Genomic DNA, 12,740 nt, shown 5'->3' on the forward strand with positions numbered 1-12,740 from the left:
TCTGCGCTAGTGGAAGACTGGCAGAAAGGAAACACCTTTTCTGCTTTCTCCTTCATCTTCTTATGCTCATCTGTCCATTCTTTTTATCATGTAACTTCTTATGAAAAGGATGGCACAAAGGACTAGCATATTTCCTTGCAGATTTATAGGGTGCAACATGCCTGAGGTGTGCCTGAGAGCTTTGTTGCTGCATGACTTGGAACTTTCTAGGGACCCTGAGAACTTGGTCCTTCTGCTCAAAGAGCACAAACATCAGGACTGAAGGAACCTGCCTAACTAAGCTGCTGTACTCCCACAAAATAAAGGATAGAAAGTTACACCCAGATGTTAGTCAGATCATTTACTGACCGAGCTCTAAATTCATGACGGGAAGAGACTGCACTAGTTGCTGCATCCTGACATAAAACAGGAAGGTGGTGGGGCTGCTGCAGCAGCAGTCATCAGTGCCACACATCTTTGGCAGTGCTAGATGATGCACAGTTGGCCCTGTTGTGAGGACACTGGTGATATTCATATTTGTAGCTTCAGGCTCACAAGGATCAGGCTTTGCACTATCAGCAAAGAAAAAACCAGGTTTTCTGTAATTGTTTATTTGGTGTTTCATATTTTAAATATTTATGTCTCAGTTAAAATTCAATAAAATATTAAATATTTTGTACTTTTGTACTTTTTGTACATAGTACAAAATACTGTTTGTACTATAAGAATATTTGAACAAGGTACTCCATTTATCAATGCATTGTGCAAGAGATATTGCACCTACAACTGAAGGCAGTGTCAGACCAGACCTCCCATATTACTCAGATACCACTGAACATGCCTTTAGGTCAACTCCACTCCTTTTTATTCTGTAAGTGCACTACAAAAAAACCCACCCCAAACCCAACAGCTGTAATTCTATGTTTACTTACCTCACATCACACAGTTCATAGTATATGTTTCTACTCTCATCCTTGATGTAAATGGCCACACTGGGTGATTCCAGCATTTTCATTGATAGTTGCTGGGGGAAGGCACTTACAAAAAGAGCACGAATTGTATCTGTGCTTGTGATTTCATTCGGCATCCTCAACTGCTTTGTTTCATCTCCATACTGAAGATATAAAACACCTACAAGAAAAATATGATACATTTTCTGAAGTGCACAATAATGATCTGGGTTTCAAAGTCCATGTGGAACACTGACCAAGCCCATGAGAAGAGAAAAATCAACTCACACTCTTTATTCATAAAGCACATAAAACATTTTCCTTTTCAACACACTATTGGAATAAAGCACAGAACAGTGATATGGTTGTACTTTGGTAAATATGCTTGCCCCAGTACTGCACATTGCTGAGAAGCCTGTTCTTCAGTTAGATAAATCAGAAGTTTACCTTAAGAAGGCTAAGGGAAAATCCGAAACACACCAAGTCTACTCTGCAGTGGAAGGTGTTAGTAAATCATAAGGTACTTTTCTTTAAAGCAGCTGAGGAAGAACTTTATACTCCTATAGAAACCAGTTTTCCTTAAACATAAATTGTGCATTTTAGCCTAACACACACCACCACCCCTTAAAAACAGATTTCCATTTCACCACTAGGAATTTTATATTCCAAATTCAATTTGCATGATCTCTGAAAGCACACTGTGCTCCTTCTGAGCCGTCTCAGGCACCTCCATATAACACTCCATTGTGCCAGGAAGAAAGACCTTCACTCTCTTGCTATCTGTGAGAGATGGAGCAGGTATAGCTTCTACAGTGGTGTAAAAAAACCAATGAAATGGCAGATGACAGAATCACAGGATGGCTGAGATTGGAAGGCACCTCTGAAGGTCATCTGGTCCAAGCTCTGCACTCAAGCAGGGACACTGACAGCCACTTGCCCAGGACTGTGTCCAGACAGCTTCTAAATATCTCCGAAGAGACTCCACAACCTCTCTGGGAAACCTGTGCCAGTGCTTGGTCACCCTCACAGTGAAGAAGTGTTCCTGAATGTTCAGAGGGAACCTCACATGTTGCAGTTGGTGCTCATTGCCTTTGGTCCTGTCTCAGAGCACCAGCAAATAGAGCCTGTCTTCTTTGCACTCTCCCTTCAGTTTCTGCGCTGCCATGCCTTTGCATCTACCAATAACCAGCACATGTAGGCTAGAACTAGGCAGAATATTTTACACAAACTGAATTCACCACAGTATTTGCAGTGTAGATGCACCATATGATGCTCCCTGAGAGTCAATACAAACAGGAGGTTGAGAACAGGTGGTCTTCAATACAGTTACTATTAGTCATCACCAAATCTCAGCAAATCACAAAACCTAGATGTGATTCTCACTTGAAAGTCACCAGCAATGGGATGGGCAGTTTATACTGCTGAGATAAAAACACTGAGCAAAAGCAGTGGAAAAGCTAAGGTCCTAGAATACAAAGGCATTTAATGAAAAGAAGGCATTTTAATCTAAGATGGGCCCTTTTTCCTCTTAGTCTTTAGTATTTTTGTCCCTATGTTACCCAAAATTGCTGTAGAGGAATGAACACCTACATAGTCAGATGTTCCTACAATCAGTGGGTAGATAATTGTGCTTGCACTTAGGAAAGGAAGATGTTAATTTTTCTGAATAGTAAACAGACTACTTAACATTACCTAACTATGATTTATTATTAGGCTGCTTTTATAAAATGGAGCTGTTAACATCATTTCTCTACTATTATCAAGAGCTGATATTTTCTTTGTTAAGATTCTTTCGTTAAGATTGCAATCAGACCTTTTATGAATTCTACTACAAACTTCCATTTTCCTTTGGCTGGAAAAATTGTTTCACACTGAAAAGTAACTAGTTTTCTTTCAGAGACTGAGGAGAATTTTGCTACAAAACTTATTTTTAATGCCATTATTTAATGAGTTGTTCAACTATTATTCCTTTTTTTTAATTTTAATTTGACATCATTTTTTTCTGTATTTCTTCTAGGTAAAATTGGCTTTTTAGTGCTCATTCAAATAATCTATGCAGCTAAATATTCATTAAAATTCAGAAACTAACTACATTTGTAAAAAAAAACCCAAAAACTTAAGTACACATGTTTTTAAATGATTGCACTTATTTCACTGTTCCAAGATGTGCAAAACCATATTCATTTTTTATGATAGCTTTCAGCTCCTAGGAAGAACATATGGAACCTTCCATATATTGGCATTTGAAACTTTTTTGGGTTAAATGGCAAAAAATGATTTTATGGCTAAATATGCAGACTTTGAATCAGCTTTACAGTTGTGTGTGACTCTTTTCTGCCCAGTTTAAAAAATAGTGCCAAATGCAGAAAATGCTCTTTCTGCATTTCAGGCCACTGAAAACATGCTGAATATTCAGCTACTGAAACCATCAATAAAAAAGAAACAGTAGAGTTGAAAAATGTTCCTTATACAGAAGTCTAAATTATTTCAGAACAGTTTTGACTCTGCCTGTCCTCCAATACACCCACAACATATTGATCCAAAACAAAATTACAGTTGCCTTTGGGTCTTGGATCTTCAAAGCAAATATTCATGTTGTCCAAAAAGATCACGTCTTAAAAAAGACAGATTTAAGATAGAACTCAGAGAAATATTTTGGCCACAATCTCACTGTAGGGGAAAAAAACATTTTCAAAGACATAATAAATTCTTTTTTCCTTACTCTCCCTTAAATCACATGCCCTTAAAAAAAACTACTGCCTTTCCTCTTGAGTTGTTTGATCTGTATCATGATATAGCAATGCTTTAGGGCATTTCCTATTTGACAAAACTAACTGCTTGCTTCTAAAAATCCTGTTTCAGCATGACAGAATAAAGAGACTCAAAATCCATTATTTTAAGTCATTGACGTTATTTTTCTCCCACACATTGCCTGGCTGAAACTCTGAACACCAGCAATACCCACAGGCCCAACTTCATGGAAGCTGCTGGAGCTCTGAGGTTTGTTTTACCTTCAGTTGAAAAATTACTCCCATGGAGAATTAAAGCAAGAAGAAATAGAACATAACTCAGGCATAGCTTTTGTTAGGGCACAGTACATATGCCAGCAAAGCTGCTGGGAAAAAAGTTAAACACAATGGATGTTAATATTTCAGAGCACCCTTAAGTCCCTCTTGCACTTATGCTTCTGTTACAATGGATTTACCTGAAACATGTAGATTTTGCCAAGTTTTATAAACTACAAAACACACAGGACTGCAAAATGCCCTGCTGCCCTTGGAAGACAGATACAAAGGTCAGTGTGAACAAGGAAACTACACCACGCAACTGTTTTGCAAGTGCAAGTCGGACTACACTGTGGCTACCACTTCTAGCTGCTCCTAGATAATCCCAGCCCTAGCCTTTCCGACAGCTACAAGGCAAACTGCAATGTTAAGCTTTCCCCCTCATCATACTGGTGTAACTTAGTTTCAGAAATACCTCTGGAATTTCTGATCATTCTTCACCATCGGCAACAGGTCATGGTGCTAAACACAGGCCATAGCAGAAAACATTTACATGTAAGCCAGGCCTTAGAAACTTAAACCTCTTTACAAATTGCTTCACAACATTCCTGTCAGCAGACAGGTATGTTTTATAGTAGGGGAAATTAAACACCCGAGAGGTGAAAGGACATGTTCAAAGAAAGGTTTACAAGCATAAACCCCAGATCTGACGATGGTCAGGCGAACACACCACATGATCACCCTTTCCTTCTCTGCATATAGAGAGCTCTTTCAAAACCAAAAGGCTTTCTGCTCCCCTTTTACAAAGGGTCCGTGACAGAAGGACTTGGAAAATATTTTGTCATTTCTCTCAGGGATGGTCTATGTGAAATGAAACAGGGCAATGAAAGATGCACTGTTAACCTGACTTACACAGGCAGTGCCTCTTGCACAAGCTGAATACACCAGTGCTAGGTTTAGAGGGTGCCCGGAGCAGCCATCCTGCACCTTTAGTCCAGCTAGCACAGCTTTGAGGGCTGCCTATGCTGCTACAGCAGCTCACACTGACGCACCAGATGCATGGCAAGGTGCTCAGCTTAGATACTGCCACTGGGCTGTAAAACCCACTTGGCAGCTGAGGATGTGCTCACATGGTGTAATGGTGAACCATACCTGAACTTATGGGGTCAAGGCTGGCTTTAGAGCAAGGAGCTGCATAACCAAGATGTTGCTGAGCAAGATGGCTCAGCACTGTACCCATACCAATAAGATCATAACTCCTTAGTCACAACTCGTAAAGGTTTATTCCTTATGGCAAAACCTAATGTTATGCAGGTGGCATGACACCACCCAGCTCACATCTCTCAGCACCTCCATCTAATACATGGTGCTGACCTAACCCTGACTAAGCACTGTATTATCATGGTTGTATTGCTAACAGTGATCTCAGTGTTGGGCAGCTTAGATGCTTAGAAGATCTTTAATCACAACTCGCTTTTATGTATTCTGAGTTACTGGCTGGGCTTAAACCACAACAGTACAGAGCAGGAATTATCCTTACAAACTGGTTATTTAAGAGGGAAAAATTTGGAGCACCCAACAGCAAAGAAAAGCTAAATACGTGATAAATCAAGAATAAGTTAACAAACATTACTTAGTCATCTTTTGTGACCTTTACAAATATCAGTCAATCCTCTCACACGATGAATTTCAAATGGGAAAATAGTGGTACTCACATAATTCTCCCCTAATTCTCTTCTCAAGAATGAAGAAAACCGAGGCAAAGGAGTTACGTAACTCCTCAATGTTATAAAATAAAATACAGTCCAAGCTTAAACTGGAGCTCATGAATTTCTTTCCTGTGAAGCTACAGGACACTCCCTGCACAGACAAGACATCTTACAAATCTCTGCACTGGCAAATCTCATTAAGATTTGACAACACCTTAATCCATGGGCTCCCATCTGAAGAAAAGTATTAATCTATGATAATATCTGTATTTGGCTAATGTTGGATGCTTGGGTGCTGCAGCATTGAAACCTTCCCACAGAACCAGAAATCACTGGCATCATGAAGGCACTGCTACTCTCTTCCAACATAGTCACTCTACGTACACTCTGGAAATTTCATGGCCAATTTGAAAATTTCAGCTAATTAATAAAGCTGGTTGGACTACAGCAATCAAAACCTGGATGCATTGGAAGCTCTGGAATTTCTTTAAAGCAAAGGTGCAAAGCTAGGTATAGCTAAAACGGGGGGAACATGTACAGGAGGCCTTCAGACCTTTTTGGGTTAATAATAACATTAAAAAAAAAAGTATATTAGGAATTAGTAGAGGATATATAAAGAATGGAAAATTAGATAAACTAGCAAAGAAAGCTGTATCTTAAGGTGAAGAAATACAGAGTACTTGGTGAGGAAACAAAGTGAGAACTGCTCAAAATCAAGCTGATCTATGTTTTGTAAAGTAAATTACATAATACAACATTGAGTTAGAGGTTGGTAAATTTGTTATTAGACTTGTTTGACTCTTTACCTAACCATCAGTTGACTGAATCTTTTTGAGATGATGGACAGTCTTTGCATTTTCATGCTGGTTTAGCTTGATCTTCTACTATATGTCTATTGAGCAACCAGCTCTGTCTGCATTTTCCCTCACACTGAAGTCAGCAGCAATGCTAACAAGCAAAAGTGAGAAAATGCCCCCTTGTTTCTTCCTTGTATTTACGTTGAATCATTAGTTGAGACTTGCATCAGTTTCAAAAACTAAGGATAATATTTTAAATCTTGATGATAGCTACTTTTCTTGGGATACTTAAGGACAATCCAGAGAGGATCACAATAAAAACTGCCAAGAATTTCCTCAAAATCCAGTTTACAAATTTACTTTTTTTTTTTAACCAAAATCCTTCCAATTCGTCTTTGATTATTATTTGATAAAAGTGTAATATATGAGATTGTAAGGATGGCATAAGTTCATATTGTTCCCCCCCTCAGCCATCAGATAAAGAGATAACACATAGGTGGTGTCCTTATCACCAAATTCAGCAAAAGTTACGCAGATATAAGTTTATCACAGTGACAACTCTTGCAGTGTGGAAGAAATTCCTCAACATGAATTTCTTACTTTCCACATTCTCAAGACTTGACTCTCCTATTTCACCACACACATTTTCAACTAGTCTGAGGTCATTGCCATGATCCTTGTGGTATTTCTAGCCTGAAGCCTTCATACTAGCTTCCATTAGCTACTCCCTGCTGATAATCTGTCCTCCACATTCAGAAAACGCCTATAAATATCCTTAGCTATCTTCAAGTACCAAGAGAATTAAAAAGTAGATCTTGTAATGAAAAAAACCAATTACTTATTTTATATAATCTTCTTCCAGAATAGCCTGAAGAATTTTGCTCAAGGTATTAAGTTGTTTGATACCAATTTCAGTAAGAACAGGAACTGTTTAATTTAGTTCGGTACTACTTCTTACTGCTATTTTGTCCTTTTCTGCTATTTGCAGTGACTTGCTGTAATGCTGCAACAGATTTATTACCTAATGAGAAAACACATGGCAAAATTCAGTAGTCACACAAAATTTCTACAAAAGCATTATGAGAAATGAAGATTTTTAACTGCCACTCAAATACTAGCATTTTTTAACAAACTTATACATTTAGCTCGCTAAGAAGAAAAATCAAAACCAAAATGAGAGTTGACAACTTATTTTTACTTGAAGAAAAACTGGTCTTTGTCCTATCTGATTGCAGATAAAGCCTGTGAAATACCCTATCACCAAAACCCAGCTTTGTCCATATACCTATGTCAGCAAGTCCATCACATGTAGACAGTTACTTCCATCATCTATGGAGTCTGAGGGAACATGTCAGTTTAACCTAATTCCCCAGGTGGAAAACAGTGTTCTGGCAGGGTAGCTTTTGGACAATAATTGCTGACCAGCAAGACAACTTTTTCAAACCCCTAACAAAACAATGATGGTAAACTTGGAAGAACACAAAAATCCTGTGACATTTAATGACAAAATATAAAAAGATGACTGAACTAGTCAGTGATATGAACTAGAAATTTCATGAGTACCAGAGCTGCTTTTCAGAGGCCCCATGGGCTCTGCCATTCTGCATTCACTCTGGTTTGCATTCACCAACTTACCTTGTTGTCAGACCCTAAGTCCTTTCTGCAAAGCTGCTCCCAAGCAAGTCTGTCTATGCTGAAGGCCTGCATTTGCCTCTGTGGGGCTTCATGAAGTTCCTGCTAGCCCATTCCCCTGGTTCACTGTGGTCCTGGTGAGTGGCCATCTGATCCTCCAGCATATTAAAAGCTCTCCCAAACTAGTGTCAGACTTGACCCTGCTGATGGTTCATTCCATCCCAACAGCCAAGTTGCTGATGTTGAAAAGTACTGGCCCCAGAGTCCAACCCAGACGAAGACCACTGAAAAACCACTGCCAGTTAGACTTCAAAGCACTAAGCCCTACTCACCTTGAAGGCCACTGGTATCACCCCCGTGTGGCTACAAGCAGGCTATGAGAGACATGCGAATTTGCCCTTATATCCACAGGTAGGCTATTCATCACAGAAGGTAATTGGGTAGAAGCAACGGTATGAAGTACCTGTCTTTTATGAAACACTTGAGTAGTTAAAAATTTATCCAGAAGGGCTTCCATCTTGAGAGTTGCTCAGACCACTGCCCCTATTGTCTCAAGAGAATACCCTAATCAGTAAGCTACCAACAACTCTCTGATGCAGTGATTAGTCTCTAATCTTTTTTAAATCAGGCTACTCTATAGCCAAAAATGCAAAAGAGAGAGAGAGAGAATGAAAACGAAAACAAGACATGGCCTTAGTATTTCCGTTTGAGAACAGAAACCTGAACTCAGGCCCAGCATAGTAACTGTGCATTAGGATCACTACCTAAACATATAAACAATACTGGAAGCAATAACTACATCCAAGAGCTGTCCTCAGGGACTTGCTGTCAGCACTGGCAGCAAATGCACTGTGCTGAGGGACAGGCTAGTACTATGCTTAGCCAAAATCTTGCACTTCTTGCAATGCATGGAATTGTAATACACTTTTTAATTTCCATGACCATGTGCAAATGGAAGGGTATGGTGTTTGTGTGACTTACTATATGAGAGGTAGACTTAGAAATTTTACCTAACGTGAAAATTAGATCAAATTTCTCCAAGTGATGGCTCCTGTGCCAGATATGACCCATGGGACAGCTCCGTCTGGCCTCCTACCTTTCCTCTGAAGGGTAGTTTGGCCTGCATAAGCTATTCCAGCTACCAAATCCCTCTTCCAGCTGACAACAAATGCTGAAAGCCCAAATTGCTGCTTCTCAATTGGAGTAAGTGGTGATAGAGCAGGACAAAGACATTGCACCTTCTGTGTGGGCATGATTTGGGATAGAGGAAAGCCACTGCCACCCTGATGTAGTTTTATTCAGTTTATCAGTTTGGACCCTAATTACTCTAGGGGTCTCTTCTACTCTTACTCTTCACCCTTTATCTTTACCACTATTCATTCTGGTTTGTTCATGTCACAAGGTCCTGCAATAGGAGTATTTTCTTACTATGTATATTACCCAACATGGTGAGGTCCCCGTTTTAGATGAGGTCCTTTAGTATTACTGCAGTGCAAATAAATAATAAAGATTGCATTCAAAACCCATTTAACAGATATAGCAGTGACAGATACAGACTTGCAGAGCTAATGGTTTTATTTAGTACACTGCACATCTACACCACTATCACTGCAATGAACCCACTGGATCCATGCTGATATGGCCTGTTGCAATGGAGTCAAATTCAGCTCCAGTGTGACACAGCATCATATACTGCTTACCAGCTGTCCTGGGTTCAGCTACAGCAGTCATTTTTTCTCCTTCTTAGTAGCTGGTGCAGTGCTGTGTTTTCGACTTTCAGCCTGGCAACAACGCTGATAACAGCGATGTTTTTAGTTGTTGCTAAGTAATGTTTATTCCAACCAAGGACTTGCTTGGTCTCATGCTCTGCCAGGGAGGAGGGGAAGCCGGGAGGAAGCAGAGACAGGACACCTGACCCAAACTGGCCAAAGGGGTATTCCATACCATGGCACGTCATGCCCAGTATATAAACCAGGGGGAGTTACCCAGAAGGCCCAGATCGCTGCTCGAGTCGGGCTGGGTATTGGTCAGCAGGTGGTGAGCAATTGCATCCTCTCCCCTTGTTATTTCCCTTATCATTATTATTATTGGTGGTAGCAGTAGTGGTTTTGTATTGTACCTTAGTTACTGGACTGTTCTTATCTCAACCCGTGGGAGTTACATTCTTTTGATTCTCCTCCCCATCCCTCCGGGAGCAGGGGGAGGAAAGAGGAGTGAGCGAGCGGCTGCGTGGTTCTGAGTTACTGGCTGGGCTTAAACCACGACACCAGCTTTTTCATGGCAGACAGAATGTGCTTCTGCTGAGACAGTATGTACTAAATAAGACCTTGCTTCCTGGAAGCATTTTTTTTTTCAGGTACACACAAGACATTCTCTTATAGGAGAAAGAATCTGTTAAGTAAACAATAACCAAGTGCATGAGTGCTAGCCTGGGAAGGCCCATATTTCCCTTTTCCATATAGCTGTCTTTCACAAACCATGTAGGGACAATAAATGAAACAGAAAAAAATTCTCAGCACTACAATACGTCAATATGATTGTTTACCTTCTTTTGCTCTTTTGATGCAAAATATTTCAGGTAAGAGTTGTGGGTTTTTTTCTTTCCAAGTCCAGAAACTTCAGCTATAATTTGAAAAGATTTCCTGGACAGGAAAATTGCTGGTACCTTAGTATATTATAATCTCCTAGGGTCTGTGTTTCAATTCAGTCATTGGAAATAGTTGTTTCAGGCTGTTTTTCCTACAGACCTGCCAGCCAATGTTAATGTATCTGACCATGACAGCAAATATTTACGTGACGGTTTTGCATGTTGGCTGCTTTGCATACACTGTAAAAAGACAAGATAGGGAAAATTTCTTTAAGATGACTGTTAAAGCTATACTCAGCCTTAACTTGAAATGCAGTTCCCAGGGAGTTCCTCTCTCATGAATTAAACTGAAGATCGTGCTGACTTCATTAGGCTTGAATCATGCCCTAAGGAATCGGAGAGGGCAGTGCCACTGCTAAGAAATCACAGCCTTCTCTTATAAAGTCTATGGCCATTTACACATCTGCCTGGTTTAACATTCCTATTTTAATTTCCTATTTAACATGCCTATTTTAATTTAATTTAATAACAATTAATTACCAACAATATAATATATAGGCCTACCTTTAGCATTTATATTTTTCTGTGGAAGTCTTACAGCACATTGCACGCATATGTACAGAGAGTTATTTCTGCTGCTGGGTGACTGCAATCAAATTACTACCCCTCTCTGCAATTTTTCATATGTGTAAAATTGTAACTACAGCCCTGACTTTCTTTTTAACCTGCAAGAAATGCTACAGAAGTTCCAGGTGTTACTACTATAATCGGTAACACCATTTCCATAGAAGATGGCAACAAACTAATTAATCAGACACTAAAATCTGTGCCTGCTAAAACTTGGGGTTGAGGTGCTAACAAATAATATTCAGAATACTCCATGGTTGTTTAAGATTCTACCCATGCCAATCCTTAAGCATTTGTGCAACTTTACTCCTGCAAGTAATCCCTCCAAAAGCAGGTTGGCTGTTCGTGTAACCTTATTGGGCGCTTGTCAGGTTCTGCTTCCTCCAGGCAAATTGTAAGTGAAGTTTGTTGAAAGCTTTTGAGCATTTACCAGATTTCAGCTGATTCTCACTCTGACAATTTAGCCAGATAATTTTTTTCCCACAGTTATCATGCTGGAAAACCTCCCAGCTTTCAAATAGATATTTTAAAATACATTGAATTTTCTCTTGCACAGTGAATTAATTTATTTTAATATCCCGCTTTGTCTACAGGCTGCAGATTGATGAGACAAGTGCTGATTTCTGATGGACCTTTTAGCCAGAAAATACCATCATTTTGAAAGCTGTAGCTGAAATTTTAAATGGGCCCACAAGTGGATTTCTGTTTTCTGGGTAGACTCCACATGAATACCATGTCCCATTAAATTAGTCAGGATACCATGTTGTATGAGATTAGTCCTGACTGACAAACCATGATGTTGGGGTACCCAAAATGCATTACCACTACTCCTTTTCAGGCTCCATGTTAATTCAGACCACAATTTAAAAACAAACTGACTCATACATAGTTAGTAAAATAGGAAGAAATCGAATTTTAAAAAGAAAACATCAGGTTTCTAAGACAATGCCACTGAAATATTAAGAGTAGAATTAATAAAAATGCACAAAAGTCAGTCATTTTCCTCACTGAAAATATGTTGGCTGAGGACCAAAACATAATTTGTATTTAAATTAGATTAAATTAAAAAATTAATAGCAATGGAAAGGAAGGTGATTATACGCAGCTTGTTTATAACCATGTGAATAGAAATATTTTCATGACGCTTTTAAAATTGAAGTTATAAACAGTCTCTTGTTTTTTAAAAATAAACACTCCACTTGTACTGCTGGAAGTAAAAACAATTCCAACAGGGCCACAGTCTGCAAAAAGTCTTAAAAGCAAAATTTCAGGCCATTGCTCATGGTGGTGTTTGAACACGCTCCAGAATAGACTGAAAAGGACATTATTGTAAAAGAAATTCTTTGAAGATAATAGTCTAAAACTGAACTATTTTAGAATAATTTTTAGACTATCTTTTAAAACAAACTATTTGCCATTAACAGTTCCTGGAACAACTTGAAAATAACAGACTG

The 12,740-nt window shown here is 39.1% G+C and overlaps 1 protein-coding gene across 11 annotated transcripts in view; it reads right to left on the reverse strand.

The window, feature by feature from the left end:
- KIAA1217 (KIAA1217 ortholog) overlaps window positions 1-12,740 on the reverse strand; it is a 345,281-nt gene that overhangs the window by 82,571 nt on the left and 249,970 nt on the right. For all 11 annotated transcript variants that reach the window (XR_003993036.1, XM_030496694.1, XM_030496766.1 and 8 more), the window contains one exon: window positions 912-1,110. Coding sequence is in view for 10 of the 11 variants with exons in the window: in XM_030496694.1 (XP_030352554.1) it covers window positions 912-1,110 (199 nt within the window). In the remaining variant the exon portion in view is untranslated. The remainder of the gene's footprint in view (window positions 1-911; window positions 1,111-12,740) is intronic.

This window comes from Strigops habroptila, chromosome 1 (genome assembly GCF_004027225.2).
Source record: "Strigops habroptila isolate Jane chromosome 1, bStrHab1.2.pri, whole genome shotgun sequence".
Lineage (NCBI taxonomy): Eukaryota > Metazoa > Chordata > Aves > Psittaciformes > Psittacidae > Strigops > Strigops habroptila.